Below are 24,962 nucleotides of genomic sequence, written 5' to 3'. Positions count from 1 at the left end.
CTTTGTTCCCATGATTTTTCACTGAAAGTTCGCTCGAAATTTCCCGGCCTGTCGAGCAATAATTTGCTATAACAAATGACGATATTTCTTTGAATTTTTGATAAGTTAACGAAAAATCGCGAGCAGTAACAATAATTCACCAGCCTGTACACGAAATTTCGCAAGGCGTTTAACTGCAGTTCACCAGCGTTCACACAATTTTCACAACTTTTGGCAACTGATCAATGTACTGACGAAAAAACTGTCATGTAACTTACACAAGATAAATTTGGATTCATAAACATTTGTTTGTAAATTCATGCCGGAGAACACAGTATGCAGTCATCGATCGCCATAAGGATAACATACAGTCACATGCCTAAAATTTGCGAAAGGTTTTCAAGCAGGTTCATTCTCTTGAGTTCAGTTTCATATGCAGAGAATTAGAAAGTACTTACCATATTATGAAGAAAAGCGAGCTCTGCTTTTTCCACAAACAAAACAAAAACATCTCCAGTTCTGGGTATTAAGCCACTAAAGCAAACAGCCACAGACAACTTGTGAGAAACTTTCAATCAAAACACACCTTTCTTTAGCTGGATACACCACGCATTTCAATTGACAATTCCTGTGTTTTGCAAAGGGGCAGCAATATATGCCATTCACCAATACAGAATAAACTTCAAAAATCAAGGGTTATCGAAGCCTCCTTTGAACATAAAAGTTTTCAGGTTCTTTACTTCTATTTAATGTGGCTAAATATCATTTAGGCAAGGTTAAACTCGAGCTAATGCAGCCAGCTAGTGTGCCCATCCAGCTAATATCATTTAGGCAAGTTAAATATGAGCTTATGCAGCCAGTGGTTTCCCTGTTTGGGAGTACGTGACCTGTGGGGCGGCCTTCAGGTGTTTTGCAGGGGTTTATGCTTCATTGCATAATTGTTGTAGTGTATTCTGCAGATTGTTGCGGATCAGTTGCACTGCTTTGCTCACGAATCATTGTGGATTCTTGCACCCTCTCCTCCCTCCCGTTTTGTTCTTGGTCAGGGTAAGTATTCTTCAGGTAAGTAGTTTCCACTGAATTTCTTTCAGTGTGATGGTGCCGGTTAGCGGACGCTCATTGGGTGGTTGCTGCTTTCCAGGGTTGCCATGGATACCTCCTAGCGGCTTATGGCTTTGGTACCCCGCTAACCTTTAAGGCACCAGTTCCCAAGCTCATCTATTTGTGATGAGTTTAAACAAATAGACTCCATGTTGCCCTGCATCTGTTCAGTAATAGATCACAGATGACGGCAAAATGTGGTAAGAACAAAAAAGTGGCACACGAGCCAATAGCCGAGTGTGTCACTGATGTTCTTACCACATTTTGACGTCTTCTGTGATCTACTACTGAATAGATGCACGGCAACATGGAATCTATTTGGTTTATATAATAATGAAAAAAAATACTACAGATAAAGCTTTTTTATTGCAAAATATTTCAACATACATGAGCATAACTCGAAAGCCAGCCTTTGCCCACTTTGGCGAACACAAAAAAAGCCATTTGACTTAATCTATTGTCTATACAAAATGAAGCATTCTCGTTGCTTGCTATACGTAGCAAAGAATTGTGATTGGTCCAGGAAAATCACGCCACTGTCAAACACGACTTGAGCATCGCTTCTCATGGAATGAAAACTTACAACAAAAGCAGAATTGAACTGCAAAATCTACAAATCTTAAAGAAAATGCTGGAAAAGTCAAGTCAGTTTTTTACACCAGAACAGCCCTATCAGTTGAAAAGCTTGGACGTTGCCTGGAATATTGCAGTAGTTGAAAAAATATGCTCAGGAAACTTGCGGTTGCGGTCAACCTGGATGCCATTTGACTTGAGTTTTGGATGAAAGGAGCGTTGTGAAGGTGGAAATTTGTGTCCTCTGTGGTTGGTGATTCTCAAACCATTTTTAAATAATGTTGGGGACACCTTTTAGCTGAAATGAAGTTGGCTGTGAGCTGTAGTGAGCTATACTTTGCTCGCTGCTGTGCCCTGAAACGGAGTGAAACATTCACATTGGAAAGTAAGGTTATGTGCTTATTTTAACTGATTTTAACAAGTGATGTTTTGATGTTTCATTCCTGACATCAATCAGTGTGTCAACAATTATTTTGAGATTGAGAACAGTTGAATTTTTTTAAATAAATTAATCTCATAAAAATTTTGTTTATTGGGTTTGTTAAATATGAGATAGAGCAATGGTTCTCGGCTTACCAAGACCAATTTTGTGTTTGGTTTAGTCTCGCTCGACTCCCGACTGAGACTGCTTGAGTATTTTTTCTGAGTCATTTTCTAAAAAGAAACGGCTTTATCTTTCTTCTTCCTACTTCTCGTACCTGTTCAATGCCTCAACAAGACTTTTTTGTACCTTATCTTTTCCCCAGTCACATAAAATATTATTTAAATTCTCAAAACTTTCCACCATTTTAAAACACAGAGAGAAAAACTATGATGACGTCAACTGTGCATCTGTCCTCTAAAAGATCATGGGCGACAACCAATCAAAATGCGAGAATAACTTGGGTTATTATGTAAAAAAAACTAGAATGTTGTCAATTTGAATGCTCGCAAAATCATTCAGCTGCTGTTTATTCAATCCCAGCCCCCTCATGGTTATTTGTTATAAAAATACTGGGTGTACTTTGCTCCATTTTCGTTTCCTATGTAGTATTCTTTGGGACTCTAAAATTTACAGGGAAGACCTCTTTCACAGTAGTGCGACCACGATTCGTTTCTAAAATTTATTACAAGTTTGCCTTGCTGGTGGCGAGACCTTCGCATGGCAGACGAACTCACGGTAATTCCATGTTTTGCCAACTTCTTCCGCTGTTCTTCTGAAACTAGTGGCTTTTTATCTCATTGTTTTACTTTGTACATCTGCTGATCTATAAATGCTTTTGCATCTGTAGACAGCTTTACTGGTCTTCTCAAGCATGGTATGTCTGCCACAGAACCACTAATTCGTAGCTACTAACTTCTTCATTAGTCTTTCATTAGTAGCTGATGATTCCTGGTCATGAACGGTCACTATGACAGCAAACAATGCAAGGCTGTGCAGAGACTGGGGTGGCACAAAAACATTGTGTGCGTCTACACGCTGTAAAAATGGCATTTTGGTAAGTGTATTTAGTGATTCATTTCGAGTCTTGTATTTATCAGAACTGCAGTGTTTTGGGGTTTTGGATTAAGTCAGTAGTTGAGTGTTCCTAATGAAATAACCCAGGTGAGTTTCATGGCTAACAGTTCATGGAGTTGTGATGTTATTTTGGCAGACTAATGGCTTCTATCACACTTGATCTTTAGAGAGGTCATTCATGTATTTTAATCATAGCTTTTACCCTATTGCTCAATGGAAGATGGTAAGAAAACTTCCAGTGCATTTTCGGTAACAACGAATGATCGTTCAAAATATCACAAAGAATTTTTGGAAGGAGCGAATTATCGCTCGAAATTGCGCAATGAAATATCACGAACCGCAAATTATCATTCAAAAATTTGTGCAGACCGGAACAATAGGCATCACGAAAATGCAGGGAAATTTCCTCGAAATATAATTTCAAGCCAAATTTCTTCGAAAAGCCAAGAAAAGCCAGGAATTTCCTCAAAATTCATTTGCATTACTTCTGCACAATACTGTAGTGGAGGGTTGTAAACAATTTTTTGAAGCAAAAGGCTGCCAAAGTGATGAACTGATCTTTCATGTTTAGTTGAACAAGTGGCAGCTCTCAAATTAAAGGCTATTTGGTATAAAACAAAGGTGGTTGTATAACTCGGTCCATCAACCGCTTTTAACCTAAACTTTCGCAATTAAGAGAGAATGTCCCCAAAGACCGCATGAAATAACAACTAATGAGACAATCTCAGATAGTGCAGAGTGTAAATGTATAGCTCTGACGCAGTACTCATAACACAGTTCCTGTATAACACCTGCTATTCACTCCTGGTTTGTATTGACCTTGCTAGTTTTGATGAGACATGATCTTAGCATTGTATATGTTTGGTGTGTGTATTTTCATTCACAGTCCAAGAATAGCTTACAATTAACTACCGTTTGTCAAGACAGCTCTTAAATTTTACTGTAGTGTTTTACGTTGATTTTTGCTCATTTTAAATTAAATCATACATTTAAGTAGCGAACATGACAATTTTACTCTTCACGCAAATGTTTGTAACTTGATACTTTTGTTTTCCTTACAAAGGCATGTAACCCGAAACTCTTGTTTTCTCAAAAACACACGGAAGATGTGCTTGCATTCTTTTCACAGCTGGAGATGGAAGAAAGTTGAATGTCAAAAGAAGAAATGGAAGAGGAATGATTTGCTTTATTTAACACACAGATTTTCTTTTGACTGATAAAGAACTTATCTAATTACCAAATTGTCACGGAACAACAGGTTCTGTTGCCACCTTTGGCATTAACAATAAAACCACTTAAATTTAAATACACATTGATATTGATTAATACAACTGAGAAGTTTTTCAACGAGAGGTACTGAAAGTAAACAGCGCTACTTGACTGAGATTATATCCTTCATCAGTGAACGAGTCCCTTCAGAGACTGATAAAAATTTATGCTTTCGGGAGATACAACGGAGTCTGCAGCAATATTTGAGCAGTTTGCTGGGTTTTTGTACAATTTGACAAGTTTTAATGCCACTTACTCGGAGAGTTTCAGCTGCGGGTATGAACATTTTGGTCTGTTTGATAGAGACAATTAAAGAATGAAATAAATGCACTAGTGTAGTTTGCAAACAGATGATATTTCTTGAACCAAGTTAGGCGTAATGCCAAAAGAACGCAGTCACAGTAGCATTCTTCTATCACGCTAACAATGCTAGAACGCATGCGTATAACTTATTAGGGTTCTACCACATGGAAAAGGGCTCAACGTTAGTGTGTGATTTTGTATGAAATGTATTTTCCATCTGATATGTAGTTGACACTAACGCTTATTAATCTGCTCATGCGTTTAGCACAAATATTGCTTTTGTTCTAAAGAGAAAAGTACCACAAGGAGAGCAAGGGGCTTTTTGAAACGTATAAATAGCTTTTTGAAGAGCTCAAGGAAGTAACGTAGGTACATACACCACACATTTTACGCAGTGCTCGCAAATACCTACCCCCCTTGCTGCAAGCCTAATAAATTAATTGAAATTAATTAATTATACAAACATTAAAGTTTACACCTTATGACCATAGTGCCATAGTGCCTTATCGCCATAGTACTTTAGCGACGTGAACCCCCAAACCATCTTAATAGTGCACTCTGCACTAAAAATGTGGCACATGCTTGAAAAATTGATTTCCCTCATCTTTCGCTCAGAGATACCCCATGATGAGTTAATAAACGTGGTATATTTGTTTTGTTTAGATCTACTTTTGTTTTCCAAAAAAATCATAAAAATTGTACATGATGCCAACCGCTACAAAAGGTGGAAATTAGTGTGCCGATTATCAACACAACAACTTCCCTCCTGAAAAGTGCAAAAGCAAGTTCACTTTTTTTTCTTTTTGTGTATTTGTATGGGAGGTATTGGCAAATTATTTAAGCTGAAAACGAGGATTTTTCGTCTAATTTTGAATTCACAGCACGTGTTTAAAAATCACAAATATTTTATGGTTTCAAAATCTAATTTTGGAATGTTTTTTCAAGACACGTTTTTCCTATGCAGTATAATTGCGAATCACTTGAGATTAAAGTTGCAATTAGTGGAAATGTTCCTCTTTTCAAGGATATAAAGATTAGTTTGGGGCTTTCAATTACTGCACGGAAAATGCACGCTCTATTTCGGGAAAATCAATTTGCAGCGGCAGATCTAGGGGATGGGTAAAAAAAAAATGGAGAAGGAAGAAAAGCAGGCAGGGCAAGCAATAAAATCCAGGGCCCCTCCTTAGCTCAAGGTCTGGATCCACCACTGATTTGTATCACTGAGGCACGACTGGCGAGTGCCGTAAGATGTTGAATGATTAGTATACAGTTCTCATCTCTACTGGCTGAAGCCTTAATATCAGGGCTCCTCGCAGGGGGTGGAACTTAGAGGAAGAAAAAATATTACCCAACAGATTTCCTTGTGCAAACACCATGCCCACAATACTGAATGGTACCATCCGCCAAATAGCTACACCCAGTCCATTTTGATATCCCAGCCTTAACCGGATTCAATCAACGAAACCAAATCAGGAAAACTGCATTTACAGGCTGCAACAGTCAGTGCCTGTTATTTCTTTCCCAGAAAAAAGTACAGGCACTATTTAAGCTACGCTACATAAAATAAGCAGTGTTAAAAAAGAAGGAAACAAAGAAAAGTAAGCAGTTGTGCAATTTAAGCCTGAAAAAATTCAGGCCTGAACGGGATTCAAACCCAAGTCGTGTGTATAACTGCAATGATCAATCATATCTTCATATCTTTCTCCACAGTTCAAATATATGGTCTTTCATATATTCACTTGTAGGAATAAATATGCCGGCATGTTTAAGAATGGTCTTTGATTTCACAGTGAGCCTTGCATGATTTCCCATGGGCATGACTCGATAATAATTAAGATGAAGTTTCAGTCTTGGATGTTGACGAACAGGAATACCGTGACATTTTGGTGAAAATGACGTTGATGAAAGTGATTTTATTGGATTTTAATTTTGATATACTGCAGTGTTACGATTCATTTCACTTGTGTTTGTACATAAGGCGCACAAACTTGCCTTTGATTTACTCTGAATATAAAATGTCAGCAAAAAAGTTCCGGTTAACTGTTTGAACATTTCCACATTTGTATATATGGTTAAAAATAAACTTGACTTGATACACATCAGCTGCTGTTGATTTAAGACTTCGCTTTGCCTCGACCTCAATAATTTTTTTTCCATGAAAACCAATTGAAAGTTTGGCGTGCAGCCCATACGTGGATGCAGCCTATCCGCGGGTAAATACGGTAATCAACTAATCATAAGCTTTGCATAAGAAAAGACTGATCTAATTTCTATTGCTGAAAATTGATTAAATAAGAAAAATGGCAGATACACTGGTCTTTTCTATTTTGCAGTTTGGTAACCACGTCAAGAAATTTGGTTCAAATTTTTAATCAAGGATTTAGCTTTCTGTCTGAATCAAACTTAAAGTGTTTATTTGTGTCCAACACACTGTACTGACTGTAGTTTAATGTGTGTTCTTATGAGTCTGGGCTCACAAAGATTTTACAATTGGTCTAGATAGCAGCAGACATGTAAAGATTAAGGAAAACGACCAATTTTTTAAGTTTAAAAGACATGTTTCATTGTGTTCAATAGACTGCTTTCATATTTTAGATCACACCACTACCAGCTTTCAACTCAAGATAAAGGAGGCTATCCATATTCAAAAAGAACTACCTTGCCTCAATCAGCAACTACACCATGTAAATCTAAAACTATCCTTTTAATTTACACCTTTTCATGTTCTGTTGTTACTATTTGTCTTAATTAGCATTTTTGCCTACTTATCATTCAACTTGCTTTGTAATCATTCATTCAACTGAAGATGACAGAAGTTCTGTCAAAACATGTCTTTTAAACTTAAAAAATTGGTCGTTTTCCTTAAAATCTTAAGATTTTACAATTACTGGGAATGCGTTCTTATCATAAGCATTAAATAATGCCAAAATGGGGCATTTTCAATGCCTCACTGCTCCTTAATGAGCATGGGCACCCCCTTTTTAGTGCAGAGTGCACTATTGGGATGGTTATGGGGGTTGCCTGCCACTAAGGAACTAAGTCGCTATGGTGCTAAGGTGTAAACTTTAATGTTTGTTTAATTCATTAATTTCAATTAATTAATTAGCATTGCGGCAAGGGGGTCGGGTGGGTTACTTAAGTAAAACTTGTTATACCTACCTCTATTTGCTGACAACAAAGCTATATATTTGTTTCAGAAAAGTTCTTGCTCTCCTTGTGGTACTAACACGAAACCAATTTGCTCTAAACGCATGCACAGATTAGTTAACGTTCGCGTCGACTATACATTAGGCGGAAGATATATTTCATACGGGATCACACACAAACGTTAATTGCTCTTCCTTGTGGTAGAACCCAAGAAGTAAGACGCATGCATCCTTGCATCATTAGGGTCCCACACTCCGTTTTCATTCCCAGAGCCACGTGGTTTTTGCCATGTGATGTGACTGAGGACAACAGTTGTTTTTCTAGTAGCGCCACTTATCCCTTTTTAGTGAAAAAGAAAAAACACTACTGTGACTACGTGTCTTTTGGAATTACCCCTAGGTTGGTTCAATAAATATCATCTGCTGTTTTCAACTTACAATAATGTGTTTGTCAGGTTCAAATAAAGAAGGGTAACATATTGCATCTCCTTAGCGGCTTTAGTTGTCTCTGTAAATGGCCCAAAAAAATTCCCGAGTTTGGCATCAACACATGTCAAATTGTACATTTTTGACAAAAGAAACCAGGAAAGTGCTCAGATATTGCTTCAGACTCCGTGGCAGCTGTGATAGCACGAATTAATTTAATCAGTCTTTAAGGGACCTCGTTCACCGATGTAGGAGATAATCTCAACCAGGTGGCGCTGTTTACGTCCAATACTTCTCGTCAAGAGACAATGTTCTCAGTTGTATCTAATAATCGATATCAAGGTGTATAAATTTGAATCGTTTTGGCAGCAACAAGTGATACTTGTATTCCGTGACTATTTGATAATTAAATTAGTTCTTGTTAATCGGTGAAAAATAAAATTTGCGTTTTGAGAAAAACAAAATCGTTTCTTTTCTATTTCTTCATCAGAGATTTAACTTTCCTCCATCTATCTCCAGCGATGAAAGAAAAACCAATTACATCTTCCGTGTGTTTTGGAGAAAACAAAGGTTTCATGTTACATACCTTTGCGAGGAAAACAAAAGTATCAAGTTACAAAGTTGGCATGAAAAGCTAAATAGTCACGTATTCTTCTTCAACTTATTATTGAATTCAAAATAAAAGAAAATCAACTTAAACACTACAGTAAAATTTAAAAGCTGTTGTGACAAACAGTAATTGTAAGAGAAAAAGCCCTAGCAAACTACCAAGGTAAATACAAACCGGAAGTGAACCGAGCAGGGGTGTCCACTATTTTTTGTCTCTCGGAGGAATGTTTGCTTCTCTTCATTGGCTAGCACGTCTTGCTTTCACAGGCTTTGAGCTTTAGAATTTAGCATTATTTACAATTTAATTTTTCATTAGTCTGTATCATAAGATCTGATTTGTCGATAATTACATGTGTTGCAGACTCCGTGTCGCCTTAATCGTGGCGCCTTTTCCTCCACAATTAAAATTCAGTGACACTTAAAAGCTTTCAAGAGATGATTTGGAAATTCTTAGTTTCCTTCCAGACAAACTGAATTAAACTGGCAATGCTATCAATGCTCTTCAGCAAATATTCGTTCAGCTTTGCACGCTTCATTCTGAGGATTGAGAAACAATGCCGTGAGTAATTCAGCCATACGGCCACAGTAGTGCTAATTTCACCAATATTTACCTTGTGGCGTCTTGATATGTCAGCAATGGACATGCCTCCGATTATTTCACAAAATCTTGCAATCCACCTGTATGCAATAACTTGTATGAAATAATAAATAAATAAATTTAAAGCGAACAAATTAATTTAACAAACTGGGCTCCTTGCCCATTTCGAATCACTGGATAATCGAATTTTGCATCAGTGACGTGAAACTTTAGCCGTGTAGCCATGTTTAGTTCTCTCCAAGTTTTGATATCGCAATAATTTCTCAGTTACTTTGTATTTCTCGATCAAACGCGTCATTACTCAAGTAGATAAGGAAATCGAAAACAAATGTAATATGATTTCTTCTCTTTTTTGAAGGTCGTTGGAAACATGCCAGTTAACCAGATTAAAACAAGTTCATGACCCCTACTTTGATTGTCACGCATACTTTTTCCTTGACTGATGATAGCTGTACGCTGAATGTAACCAAACGTTTGACTCGCAAGTGATTCTAATGGCCTGTCATTATTGTTTTTCGGTTCAAGCTCAATTTTTACCTTTGCCGAAAATTGTTTTCAAAGTCAACAAAGTAATCAAATTAAGTCGAGCAACCAATGAAATTGAGCTGATCCCACGGTTATTAAACATTTCACCAACCGAAGCATGAGCGCTTCAAAGTCGCGTTTGTGAGCAGTATATATCACCGAAGAAAAAATTATAACTAAATAACATGTTAAGCGTAAATTTTTCTACAGCAGGATCTGATTCGGTTCCTTTCGCACACCGGATGACGCCACTTTCGATCAGCGCTTAGATGACGTCACAATCTAATATTGCTTGACACGTGATTACCGTAATTTCTGGCAGATTACCCGCGGGTAACGCGTTAATTTTCCAGTAAACTACTGTTGCTGCGGGTAATAGGGTGGTGCGGGTTATCTGATAATTTTTTAATCTTCCCGTAAGTATTTAACAGTAATTATTATAGTACTGACAGAAGATAAAACAAAGATAACAGTCATTAAATATACGCTTGCCACTAACCTGTGTAATGCCTCATTTGTTTAAACGAGAAACACGTCCTATCAACTCTTGTATCGTGCTTTATTTGCTATGAAATTCTTTTAAACGTTGATTGATTATAGCTGATGCAAGTTGGATGAAATCATACAAAAAAAATTCCATACAAACAAATTTTTCGCTACGTGTTTGTGTTTGGATAGTTTTCTTACCTTGTCAATTTCACAGCTAGCTTTTTTTTGCTTAGAAAAATTCTCACCTAAACCTTTTAACGTGTCTTTTATTGTGGAAAACACAAAGCCTAACTGAAACATGATGCCGACGTTTGTCGGCACGCGTGCAGTGAAAAAATAGCATTGACTGTGATAAAAAAAAATGCTCGACGCATCAGCGAAATATTCCTAGCTAGCGCTGCCTTGAGTTATAGAGCATTTTCCCATTTCAAGCAATTTCTTAGACCCAGTAGAACCTGAGATACCATAAATATCTTGGTGATCTGTTGAATTCATGGCGCCGCATAATTAGTGGAACGTGATAAAAAATATAATTGTCGGCACGAGTGTAAACAAAACACTGACAAGTGAAGAAATAATACAAAAATACTCGACGCATCAGTGGAAAATTTACAGTTAGTACTGCCTTGATTTAAAAAGTATTTTCCTGTTTCAAGCGATTTCTAAGACCAAGTAGATCCCAAGATATTGTTTTTTTGAGAAAATTGCGAGCCAAATTTTTCAAGTCCGTTCAACTCTCAATGAATATCGAAAACAATGGGTGTGAAAATTTACTAATTGCACGCTCCAACAACGAACGCTTCGCATTCTGTTAAGTCTTAAACATCAATACATTGGATATTTAACTTGTAAAATCAAACTTAAGAAAGTAATGCTGAGGAGAGTGCTTTTAACTGCCCTATTGGTGGCCAAGTAGCAGAAACTTTTATCTTATTCCAAATGGACACGAACATGAAAGGCTTAGTCTCGCTCGATCACTTCAAATTTGTGAGTTCTTGAACTATTTAGCATAACTTTCTTTTGTATTTTGGTGCGGGTTATCTGCCAGTGCGGGTAATCTGCTGAATCTTTTTTCTCATTTTGGCAAAAAACGACCGGTGCGGGTAATCTGCCGTGCGGGTAAACTGCCGGAAATTACGGTAAGTTGTTTACTACTTCTTTGCGATCCTCCATTTTGGAAGTGCAAGGACCTTACGCGACTTATTAGTCTGTATAAAACGAAGCTGTAAAGAGTGTTGTAGCGTTCACGTTTATGGTGAATGGTGTCTATTGGAATCTGCGCTCACTAACTAGCAAAACAAACCGCACACACAACACACCACACAGTTAGCAAGGGTCCAACGCTAAATCGAAGCCTCGAGTACGTGAGCGCTTGTTTCAGCCAGGTCAGCTTGCTAACTGTAGTATCTGTGCACACAGCTCTTGCATAAAGCATTTGAAGTTGAACTGAGTTATTGAAAAGTTATCTTGTTGTGAAGGCTGATCAATTTGACGAACTGAAGGAAGAGCTGACTTGAGTGAGAAACATTTAAAGGTAAGATAAAACTGAACTTATTAGCCTATCAATTGCAAGTTTATAGTTTAAATGATGATTTCGCTGATGAAATATCGAGCCTCCGTGGGTTTGTACAATATTTTCTTAAAAGCCAAAGAATTTTCACATTGTGTGAAGGGGCAGTTTTGGTCGACTTTGTTGTTTATGTTCTATCTGGAGGCGATATACCTACCTGCATTACAGAGACAAGTATGTTTATGGCAAATGAATTATTACGCTGGGCTTTGGTTGACCCAAATGTGGCTGTAGCACTTTTACTTTCCGCTGCTGATTAGATTAGCCAACGATGTTGAAACGAATCCTGGACCTGTCTTTTTTATGGAGTCATCAGAAACAGTTCAAAGTAATAGAATGTCATCAGAAATCAACCAAACGTGTGATAGTCCGTCCATGTTGGTTTTAGCATTCAGATTAGCTCAGATGGGATTAAGACCATTAGATGTTGGTGGTGCAGGAGACTGTGTTTTTAGAGCAGTTTCACGTCAGTTATATGGCACTGCAGCTTATCACTTACAGGTATGCGCAGTTGGGATTGAGCATTTGAGATATCACCCTGAATCGTTTATTGAAAGCAACATTGAATACTCATGGTTGGAATATTTAAATAACATGTCTAGACAGGGAACTTGGTGTGACAATCTCATTATACAAGCAGTTGCTAATGCATTAAACTGTGCAATTTATATCACAGAAAGCGCTGAGAACTTTGCAGAGAGTAATGTGATAAATCCCGTCAACATGCAGGGAAGACCCAGAATGATTTATATAGGTCATTTAGATGAAATTCATTATGTTTCAACTACTCCAATAGAGAATGAAGAATTAAATATACTACAAAGACATCAGAGTGAAACACAGGAGGAAACTACATTACTAAATGATAGAAATCAAGCATGCATCACACAGATTGTCAGTCCAGTGAACCAAAAATCTCTGGACAGTTCTGTTACCAGTGACCCTCTGGAAAAAAGAAGAGCATTCATGAGACAATATATGAAAGAGAAAAGGGCTAATAGGCAATTCAGAGTTAGCGAGAATAAGAAGAAACAACAGAAATGAAAAGAAAATCTTGAAAAATCACGGGAATGTCAAAGGCAAGCTTCAAAAACCTATAAAATAACAAATCCTGTTGAAGTCAAGCAGATGGACAAACAAACAAAAGCGAAAAGACGGGAATGTAATCTGGAGAAAGTAAAGAATGCCAAAGGCAAGATTTTCTAAAATATAAAGAAGCAAATCCAGAGAAAGTCAAACAAATGGACAAACAAACAAAAACAAAAAGACGAGAATGTAATCTAGAAAAAGTGAAAGAATGCCAAAGAAGAGATTTTCTAAAACATAAAGAAGCAAATCCAGAGAAAGTCAAACATATACAGAAACAAGCAAAAACAAAAAGACGAGCAAGCAATCTAGAGAAAGTGAAAGAATGCCAAAGACGAGATTTTAAAAAGTATAAACATGCAAATCCAGACAAAGTTCAACTAAACAACAAGAGAAACAAAGCTCGGTTCCAAAATATGATGGATAGTACACAGAATGGAATTAACATTGTAAACAAGAGTCACGACCCTGGACAGAATAGAAAAAGGTCAAAAGATTCTAGTGGCATAAATCATTTCCAACAAGAGGCTACATGTACAAAAAGAAAAAGAAATGATTTTCAGGAAACTAAAGAGCAGACTTGCCACAGCAAAGAATCTGTCCACATTTTGACAATGTTCGAACTGATTGAAACATTTCGTAGGAATATCAAATGTGGCCCAGAATATATCGGCACTTCCTGTGATCAGTTATGGTACAGATCATCTGTGACAAAATGTAATCCAAATCTTTATAAAATATGCCCTCAAAATATTCTTAAATTATGCCTGACTGGAATTAAGAGTATAAATAACACCGAGTGGATTTGTTCAACATGTCATTCTAACCTTAAAGATGGTAAATTACCAAGTTGTGCAAAAGCCAACAAAATGATATTTCCCAATAAACCAGAAATACTAATCTGACTGTTCTTGAAGAAAGGCTCATATCAGCACGCATACCATTTATGCAGATTAGGGAATTACCTACTGGTGGTCAGTTGAGTATTCATGGGAATGTTATCAATGTACCAGCTGATGTTAATTCGACTGTAAATGTTCTACCAAGACCAGTTAATGAATCACAGACCATTCCAATAAAGCTAAAGAGACGTCTTAGTTACAAACATTACCATCAGTTTCAGAGCATCAGACCTAGCAAAGTATTAGAAACTGCAAAATATTTAGTTCAGACAAGCAAATTATTTCAGAATGAAGGTGTACAAGTTGCTGATAGATGGTTGAATACACTGAATGGAAATGGTGGGGAGATGTCACAATTTATTGAAGGGCAAAATGTGAAAAGCTCAAATACAGCTGAAGATATTTATAAAAATGGAAAGAACCAGGGTGAACAGAATATGTTTGCAGAGAAAGGCAATTCCAATGACGACAGTGAAAGTGACAGTGATGAAAACTGGTGTGAAGAAACAGAATGCCCTTCAGGAATTATGGACACTAACATTTTTCATAAACTGAAGAAATTACAAATCAAACAGATTCAAGACAGTGCATCACTTTCTCTTCGCAAGTGCAAAAGAAAAGGTAAAAAGTATACAGCCGGTGATTTGAAATCAGCTGGATCTTGGGAAAAGTTGATACACCTCGATGAAGGCTTCAGAGTATTTAGAAATCTAAGGGGGTCCCCTCCGTACTTTGAGAGATGCAAAAAGGACTTATTTGCAATGATTCATCAACCTGATAAGCCTACGTGGTTCTGTTCATTTTCAGCAGCAGAGACCAGATGGACACATTTGCTTCAGACATTAGGGTGGCTTGTTGATGAAAAAAATTATACTGACAAAGAAATCCAAGTTATGATGGGGCAAAAAAAATCAGACTTAATTAAAAGTGATCCTGTCACTTGTGCTAGAAACTTTGAACACATGGTGCAGTTGTTTCTTCGTGACATTTTGAAAAGTGCACTGAAGCCTATTGGTGAAGTAATTGATTTTTTCTATAGGGTTGAATTCCAACAACGTGGTTCTCCACACATACATTCTTTATTCTGGGTGAAAGAGGCTCCTCAATATGGAAAAAATTCAAATGATGATATTGCTAAATTCGTTGATAGGTATGTTGCATGTAAGGCAGATTCAGAAAAACTGGGTGATTTGGTTAATTTACAGAGACACCAACACTCAAAATCGTGCAAAAACCAGGGTCATAAGATTTGCAGATTCAATTTTCCATTACCACCAGTGCCAAGAACAATGATTTTAGAACCTCTTAGTGAAAACACTTTAAATGAAAATGAAGAGGGTTTAGTGAAGAAAAATTGTGAAAAAATAAAAGACTTATTAGACAATTTAAAATATGACAATGAAATGAATTTTGGAGAATTTCTCCAGAAACTGGGTTTCACAGAGCAACAATATATCACGGCCGTGAGATATTCACTGAAGCATGACACACTTCTGCTAAAAAGATCTCCATCTGAAATAAGAATCAATAGTTACAACTCTGATTTATTGAAAGCTTGGCAAGCTAACATGGATATATAGTTTATCTTGGATCCTTATGCTTGTGCTGTTTACATTTTGTCATATATTACTAAAGGACAAAGAGGAATGAGCAAATTACTAAGAAAAGCATCTGAGGAAGCAAGCTCTGGTAATAAAGACATTATAAACAAAGTCAGACACATTGGAAACAAATTTCTCAATGCTGTTGAGATCAGTGCACAAGAAGCAGTGTATTTGGTTTTGCAAATGCCTTTTAAGAAGGTCATCTCGTGAATTCCAGTTTATTAACACATCCAACCCTGAGGTATAACTGTGTCAAGCAAAATAAAAGTCAGGTACAACATGTCGGTCAAGTTAAAATGTCTACTTCCGATGATTGCTTACCTGAGAATGATTTTGATGATAATGTTGATGATGATCTCACCAATGATAAGACAGAAATATGTGAAGAATATGAACTAAAAGGTGGATTGAAACTAGTTAAAAGACAAAAATCTAAAATTATTCGTTCAGTAAGATTTAACAAAAATAAGGACCATGAGAACTATAGCAGAGAACAGTTAATGCTGTACACTCCTTGGAGGAATGAAAACAAAGATCTTATCCAAAACTGCGAAAGTTACCAAGAGAGATATGAACAACTTAAGAACACAATAGTTCAGAACAGACAGCAATATGATTGTAATGCAGAAGTGCTTGATGATGCAATAGAAAACATTGAAAATGATGAAGTGAAAGAATTTGTAGATGTGGCCCCAAATACTCAACATAGAGACAAACAAGACCGAGAGATAGGAGCAAAACCGAGTCTGTTATTTGGATGCCTTGATCCAAGCACAGATAAACAACACTATCAATATGATTTAATGGATGATATTGGCATCTTTCCAAGAGTGAATGAGGATGAAGATCTTGTAGTAAAACGCATGACTGATGATGATTTTAGGAAACTTGTTCGTTCACTTAATGTAAAGCAAATGGAATTCTTCTATCATGTGTTGAAATCCATCAAAACTAGTGATGAAGCACTTAGACTTTTTTTAAGTGGTGGGGCTGCCGTTGGCAAAACTACAGTTACTAATGCTTTATATGAAGCTTTTATCAGGTACTTAAATAGTGTTCCAGGTGAAAACCCTGATGACGTTAAAGTACTTAAAGTAGCACCAACAGGAAAAGCAACATTTAATATCAGTGGTAACACTCTTCACTCTGCATTTAAAATACCTGCTAATCGAGGTTTTGAGTATTGTACACTTGACAGACACAGACTTAACACTATTAGAGCACAGCTGAGAAAACTTCAGGTCATTTTCATAGATGAGATTAGTAGGGTAGGCAGTGGCATGTTCACGTTCTTGAATTTACGCTTACAGCAGATCATGGGTACACCAAAACCATTTGGAGGAGTTAATTTGATCACTGTTGGTGACCTGTTTCAGTTAAAGCCAGTTTTTGACAAGTGGATTTTTGAGAATTCAGGAAGTGCCTACAGTGCATTAGCCACAAATATTTGGCAAGAACATTTTAAGATGTATGAATTGTCAGAAATTATGAGACAGAAAGATGACAAAGAATTTGCAGAGCTTTTAAATCGCCTTAGAGAAGGAGCAAGATATTGAGGTCCTAAAAGGAAGGATTTTAAAAGTAAAGCCAGGAGAATGTGATTATCCCATGAACATCACTCACTTGTTTAGTACTAACCAAGCAGTAGACAGTCACAATGTTAAAATATTTAACAACTCCAAAAACCAAAAAGTTAATATTTGCGCAGTTGACATTGTAATTGGAGATCTGTCCGATGAGCTAAAGGAAAGATTGAAACAAAAAATCCCAAATGATCCAACCAAAACCATGGGATTATTTTCTGTTTGTTCTGTCCATATCACAGCAAAGTATGACCTAACAACAAATGTGTCTGTCCTTGATGGTATGACTAATGGAGCAGAATGTACAGTTGAAAAATTGATTACAGAGTACCGGACTCTACTAGACCAAGTATTATATGGGTAATGTTTCAGGATCCTAAGATCGGTCATCACTGGTGAAGAGAATAATTTATTTATTATTCTCATTTGTATAATGTACAAATACAAAGCACCTGGACACCAATCTTAAATCACAAGGCAATTTAGATTGTACAAAAGAAATCAAGTTCAAGTTCTTCGTAGACAATTCCCTTTACGACCAGCTGCGGCCAAAACAATACATCGTTGTCAAGGTGACACGCTTAATGAAGCAGTTGTTGATTTACCAGCTTCAACGAGAGAACACGTGCATTATGTTGGTTTAAGCAGACTTCGGAATCTTTCCAGTTTGTATATCTTAAACTTAAATGAGAAAAAGATAACTGTGAGCAAGAAAGTTGCAGCTGAAATGTCTAGATTAAGATCAGAGGCATCTTTAAAACCATGCATTTCCTTTCTTTATGACGCACCAAGTAACAAAAGCAACTTCAAAATTTTGTTCCTAAATGTGAGATCTTTACATCTCCATATTGAAGATGTAGCATGTGATTATAGTGTACAAGCAGCACATGTGAATGTATTCGTTGAGACAGCTTTATGTTCAAGGGACAGTGATGAGACATATGACATGGCTAATATTCGCCTCTACAGAAATGACTATGATCCACAGAACAATACTAGAACACCGTATGGATCAGCTGTGTATATCAGAAATGATGTAGAGTGCACCTGTGACCCCTTTAGATTAAACTACAACAATACAGAAATGACTGTTGTTATTATCAATTTACCTGGTTGTAACAAGATACATATTGTTGGGATATATCGATCTAAATCAAAAGTTTTATTTTCTAAATTAATTGAAGCGCTAGAACACTTACATCGGACTATTCTTCGAGAACCACAGACTCCAGTCATAATTTTAAGAGACTTAAATGTCAATTTTATGGAACCTACCTCTGAACAGAAAGCTCTTGTGGGATATATGATCAAGCAAAAGGGTTACACTCAGCTGATAAAACAGTACACGACAGATTATAAAACTCAGATAGACCACATATACACTAATATTCCACAACAAGTTCAAAGTTCTGGTACATTAGAGTCATATTATAGTGATCATAAGCCCATTTTTGTTTGTCTAAATGTAAGCAGCTAGAGCACATTGTTTTCTGTTGTTAGTTATTTTGTCAGGATATGTAGGAATGATTTTATTGTTGGCTAAATCTTTTTGTTTTGTTGACTTTGCTTGAGCACAAGTTTCTTATTTTCATATTTGGGTTTGCTTTTTAATAGCATTAACCATATGTATACCGATGTAGTTTACAGATATACAAAAGATTAAGTAAAAATTATAGAGGAGAAAAATATACGATGAACCAAATAAAATGTGTTGTTTCTCGGTGGAAACATGACCTCACTTCTAAGAGTGAGGTCATTGTGTGCTGTGGTGAGGAAGTGACTCCTCACTACCTGTAGTCAAGATGCAGGCCATCAGAGTTGAAATGTAAGTTAGTCATGTATTTTGAGGGCTTGGGAATTTATTTGAACTTGATTTAAGTTAGTATTAGAGCAGCAAAGTATATTTTACCAATGTTAACTGCTCACTGATTGTTTTTGTTACACATTATTTTGCAGACTGCTGTTTGAGTACAATATGCCTAAATGTTCATGATTCTGAATGGTAATACATTACCAAGACACTGAAAGCACTGAAACTACAACTCTTCATTGTATCACCTCATTCAAGACACTACAAAGAACAGTAATGTGCATTTAAGTTTGTACATGATTGCATTTTCTATACATGCATGCTCCATACAACATGCTATGGTATGCACAAGCTCAACCAATAATGGATGTTACTCTAAATATGCTGCTAAAGACACCTTCCAGAAATCACTCTGCATGGTCTACATTTCTATTGTTAAAGAGGAGTGAGGAACGATTAGGGATGTCACTCTGTATGGTCTACATTTCTATTACTAAAGAATTCGAGAAAAAATTATGGATGTCACTTTAATACGCTGTTTAAGTCATCTGGAAAAGATCTATGTAAATCAGAAACAACTTGCCATCATCATCTGCTTTCTCTCAAAGCAAGAACGACCACAAATGGTACTCTGAATATATATGCCCATCTACGAGTATGGAAAGTCACTTGGGTGGTCTTCTTAACGCAGTAAAAAGACACCAAAGAGGTTACTCAAAAGCAATGCCAAAGTATATATACACTGCTAAAGCTGTACATCTCGTACACAATTCAAGATAACCAAGTTACTGTCATATATGTAGCTAAAATAAATAAATAACCTTTATTTACCGTCGGTGTGTTTAAAAAGAATAAATTCAATGTCAGGAACAAATGAATCAAATCAAACAACAAGGTTAAAAACCCCAACTGGAGGAAGACAAACCAGTTAACTATTTACGAGCTTGGCCAAGGTGTTGAACTTGGGTCTGCCTGAGCTAATCAGCCATGCTGATTTATTTGAGACAATTATTTGTTGTGGGCTGTACAGTCCAAGAACTGTTGCTGGACATAATGGTTTATGTGTCATTTGTAAACAACAAGGCATAGCATTTGTAGTATTGCAATCGGCAGAAATTGCCAATAATGGGGCCTGCTAGGAACACTGGGATGTTGAGATGCGTGAAAGCATGGCAATTATCCATGACAGTTGTTGTTCTTGCTGTTTATCCATTAAAAGATTAAGATTAAGAAATACAAGTTTGCATTGAAAAAAGTGATTTCGAGTTATTTTTCTCTGATAAGTGCACACACTCACAATGATAACATTACATGAATGACTAAAATCAAGGTTTCTACAGTATACACCCATGTTTGTCAAGGGGCAAAGCCCAAGATGTCTTTGGGATCACTACTTGTCACCTATGTAGATGACTGGATTACAACTGCTGTACATTACCGAGCTGACATTAAAGGGCATAACCCATAAAAACCGGTGTTGTATGCTTGTTGGGCTCTTAACGTTATGGGTGAACTTGCCTGCTGTTGACACAATTCACTCAAACCAACAAGTTAAGAGTCACTAGATACAGACAAAGGATGACTCAAAGCTTAATGACAGTCCTGCATTACACTCTGCACTATCTGAGATTGTCTCACTAGTTTATTTCAAAACTGAAGTTATAAAATAACAAATATTCAGCGGACAAAGTTTGAACAAAAATCTATTGTCACTTTTATTTCAGAGGAATTACCTTAAAACAAGCTGCCATTGATATTTTCCCTGATCAACAAATTAATTAACCAGAAGTTTTAACAACCATTTAATTTGAGTTATCTGGATTTACAGTTTCATTCTCGTTGCAACACTCACATCTACATAAAACTATTAACTTTTTGCCCAAGAGATGTCTAATGATACATACACCTGAAAGACAACGGAACTGCAGAAAAAGTTAACAGACGATTGACCAAACTCTAATTTGCATAATCTTATCCCCTTACTATGCCTTTAACCTGCTTAAATACCCAATTCATGAGTTAATAATGTTTTACCTGTATTGAGATTCATGTCACATACATCTCCTGCTAGTGATGGTAAGTAAACTGTTTGACAAGAAACCTCAGAGCTCTGAGAAAAGAGTCAGAATACAATAATCATGTAGTTAGCAAAATTTTTGTAACATCATATATCTGACCGTCTTCACAAAAACTTGACCCCAAAGGGCTCAAAGACAGTCCCACGGGCCTAAACCACCCTCCTTGCTAGGCAATTGGCCTATCACGTATCCCCGTGGCATGTACCTCTTATCCAGCATGGTCCCCTGTCAACATGGGAACCTCAAGCAATGTTCAACAACTGAGCAAAGTGCCCAGCCACACAGTCAAAATCAATGTCATTTATTACTGAATATTCTGGTCTAGCTATGTTAAGGCACCCTCCTCTCCCCCTTGGTTTTGATGGCTGGCCGCCACCAAACCACCAGCAGATAGGGCAATGCCTAGGCCATGTTCCCAGCTAAGCTTTGATGGATCCCCTACCCCCTCCCCCACCCCAGGTTTACAACAGTCAGCTAGGCTTTGCATCGAAGACCAAGCTGAAACCTAACAGGCCATTTTGCAAAATTGCACAGATATACATGTAAATTTACACATGTTAAAGTACACTATTTTGGAATAAAACCAATAAAATGAACATAGGTAAGAGTAAACCCAGGAATAACTATTAGTTCATGTGGTGTAACAATGAGGGCAAGTGCAGAACTGTTTTTTTTTTTGGTGACTGAAATTTTCAAAACCAGAGCAAAGAATGTCCGTCAGTCAATGGTGTTTTTTCAGTCTGGTATATTGAACTTTTGGTCAGTTTGCTTTGATGTTATTAGCTGTAAGGAACTTGTAAAGTTCATCAGTTGGTCAGTTCTATATCTCTAGTACATGTAAGTTTCAATCTATCTATTGTAACCCAAGCTAAGTCATTCTGTTGTTTATCTCATGAATTATTAATTTGTTTGTAAAATGCTGGCAGTTGTTGACATCTGTTGAAAGACATTTGTAGTTATTAAAATCCATGTCACAAAATAGTAGCTTAAGCTAAGTGTGTAATATCGACCAATAATGGAACTCAATTTGACAACTGTCCAAAACAGTAGTACAGCTGTTTAGTTTGCAATTAATAGTTTTGCACCTGATAAGTATATTAACAACAAGTGGATACATATAGATAATTACATGTTAAGAGCCTGATATTGTTTCTGACTTGGAAAAAAGTATTCTCCAAGTTGTAGGTGTGGATTGGACATTCACTTTATCCTTCCTTTGCTCCTTCACTTTCTGTTAGACTTTTTGTGAATCTGCTGACCAATGTGTGAGGGCTTTTGCAGTCTTGGCAAAGTCCAAGTTAAATTCAACATGGAGGTGAAACGATCTACTCACCAAGTGATTAGTTTAAATTTTATCGACAATATTCCTCGTTGGTTCCTTGCATTTCTCTTTTTCTCTCCTTTTCAGTGCAGAGTGCACTATTGGGATGGTTTGGGGGTTGATGTCCACTAAAGCACTATGGCAATATGGTACTATGGCCATAAGGTGTAAACTTTAATGTTTGTTTAATTAATTAATTTCAATTAATTAATAAGGCTTGCAGTAAGGGGGGTAGCATGGGGAAGGTCCTTGTGAGCACTATGTAACATGAGTGTGTACCTACACTACTTCTTTGGTCGCTTCCAAAAGCTATATATTTGTTTCAGGAAACCTCTTGCTCTCCTTGTGGTACTTTTCTCTTTAGAACAAAAGCAATATTTGCTCTAAACACATGTGCAGACTAATAAGCGTTAATGTCAACTATATATCAGGTGGAAGATACATTTCATACAAGATCACACACTAACGTTGAGCGCTTTTCCTTGTGGTATAACCCAAACAAGTCATATGCATGCATTCTAGCATTGATACAAGAATGCTACTGTGACTGCGTCTTCACATTGGGCTGTCACCTTGTAGTGGTGGTGAGGCTTGGGTGTCTCAATGACCCTAAGAGCTGTGCTGGCTGGGACTATAGTCCCTGGCAGGTCTAACCATGCCGGATTGGTCGAGGGGTAGAGACCAGACAAAGAACAGCCCCTGGTCCTTCAGGTTGGGGGTTGGGCGGTGGGTCAATCACCCGCCCCCTTAAAACAAAGCAGATTACAGAAACCTTAAACACTCGAAGGCAACCTTCTCTTGGGGCTAATGTGGTACCTTGCTTAGGTAGGCAAAGTATGACGCCCTTGAGCCAAAGCCGAGAGGATGCTCAGGAGCTGAACAAACCACTAAAAGACAGCAGAGAGAGAAAGGGAAAAAGCTGGATGGAAGAAGTGGAGTGAGGTACAAATCGCAGCGGCTGACAGAGCTGGTTGGCGGGATTGTGTTGAGGCCTTATGTGCCACATGGCACAAAGAAGATAGGTAACAGGTAACTGTGACTGTGTGTCTTTTGGAACTATACCTTACTTGTTTCAAGAAATGTCGTCCAATGTTTCCACACCACACTAGTGCATTTATTTCATCCTTTAATTGTCTCTATCAAACAGACCAAAATGTTCATACCCGCAACTGAAACTTTCCCAAGTAAGTGGCATTAAAACTTGTCAAATTGTACAAAGAAACCCAGGAAACTGCTCAAATATTGCTGCAGACTCCTTGGCACCTACTGAAAGCATAAATTTTATCAGTCTCTGAGGGGAAATGAAATTCATTAGCATAAACATTTTCAATACGAATTGTTCAAAACTGCATTTAAAATTGACTTATTCATCATTTATGGTTAACTAGATGACTTTATCTACTAGATGACCGCATTGATCTCTCCTGGTTATATGTTATTCAAGCAAACCTGGTTTTACATACATGAAGTGCCAACAGCAAATCGCAATGCACGTAATGCATTATAGGTTGATTTTTGAAGAATACTTTACATGGCAAGTATGGGAAAGATTACCACTTCTGCTTTATGAGTTACCTATCAAATTTGGCTCAAACTGTTATGAGTTCAGGCCCCGGTTGTTCAAAGGCTGGATAACACTATCCACTGGAGACTGATTTATCCAGTGGATAGCCTTATCCACCTTTCAAAAGGCCAGGGCTCAACATTAAAAAAATTCTTGAGTCACCATTAATATTTTGAAAATCAAGTAGGAGTTTTATTCAGACTAGTGAGACAATCACAGATAGTGCAGAGCGCAGTTGATAGCTCTGGCATGGTAGTCCCTGCTCGGTTTACTTCCGGTTTGTGTCTACCTGGGTAGTCTGCTAGGGCTTTTCCCCTTAGCGATGTGTTTGTTTCAAGGTTGTATTTTCATTCAAGTTCCAAAAATTACGTACAAATTACCACTGGTGTTTAACATTGATTTTCGTTCATTTTAAATTCAATAACACTTTCATGCAGCAAACATGACAATTTAGCTCTTCATGCCAACTTTGCAACTTGATACTTTTGTTTTCCTCACAAAGGCACATAATATGAAACCCTTGTTTTCTCCAAAACACACTGAAGATGTGCTTATTTTTTGGAGATAAATGAAAGAAAGTTAAATATCTGATGTAATGATGAAGAAACGGAACAGAAACGATGTTGTTTTACTAAAAATGCAAATTTCCTTATCACCAATGAACAAGAACTAATTTAATTATCAGATAGTCACGAAATACCACATTCTTTTTCTGTTGCCACCTTTGTTGTTAACAATAAAACAATTCAAAATTAACACACAACAATATTGTTGGCTGAGAAGCGTTTCAACGAAAAGTATTGAAGATAAACAACGCTACTTGGCCGATATGAGTGAGTCTCCTCAAAGACCAATTAAATTAATTTGCACTTTCATTAGGTGCCACGGAGTCTGCAGCAACATTTGAGCACTTTCCTGGTTTCTTTTG

The 24,962-nt window shown here is 37.1% G+C and overlaps 1 protein-coding gene and 1 pseudogene across 7 annotated transcripts in view; one reads left to right on the top strand and one right to left on the bottom strand.

Moving 5' to 3' along the window:
• The window catches only part of LOC145482665 (uncharacterized), a 220,389-nt pseudogene that overhangs the window by 37,842 nt on the left and 157,585 nt on the right, over window positions 1-24,962 (top strand). The gene's annotated exons all lie outside the window — the stretch shown is intronic.
• The window catches only part of LOC145482661 (ubiquitin conjugation factor E4 B-like), a 304,099-nt gene that overhangs the window by 236,750 nt on the left and 42,387 nt on the right, over window positions 1-24,962 (bottom strand). For 5 of the 6 annotated variants that reach the window (XM_081461267.1, XM_081461269.1, XM_081461270.1 and 2 more), the window contains exon 4: window positions 21,106-21,181. In XM_081461267.1, coding sequence (XP_081317393.1) covers window positions 21,106-21,181 — 76 coding nt within the window. Of the gene's footprint in view, window positions 1-437; window positions 5,807-21,105; window positions 21,182-24,962 lie in introns of those variants that run through there. The other variant, XM_081461272.1, reaches the window with a different exon arrangement.

The sequence above is a fragment of the Orbicella franksi genome, chromosome 3, assembly GCF_964199315.1.
Source record: "Orbicella franksi chromosome 3, jaOrbFran1.1, whole genome shotgun sequence".
Taxonomy (NCBI): domain Eukaryota; kingdom Metazoa; phylum Cnidaria; class Anthozoa; order Scleractinia; family Merulinidae; genus Orbicella; species Orbicella franksi.
Note: the sequence above shows the minus strand (reverse complement) of the source record. Positions and strands in the feature narration are given on the sequence as shown.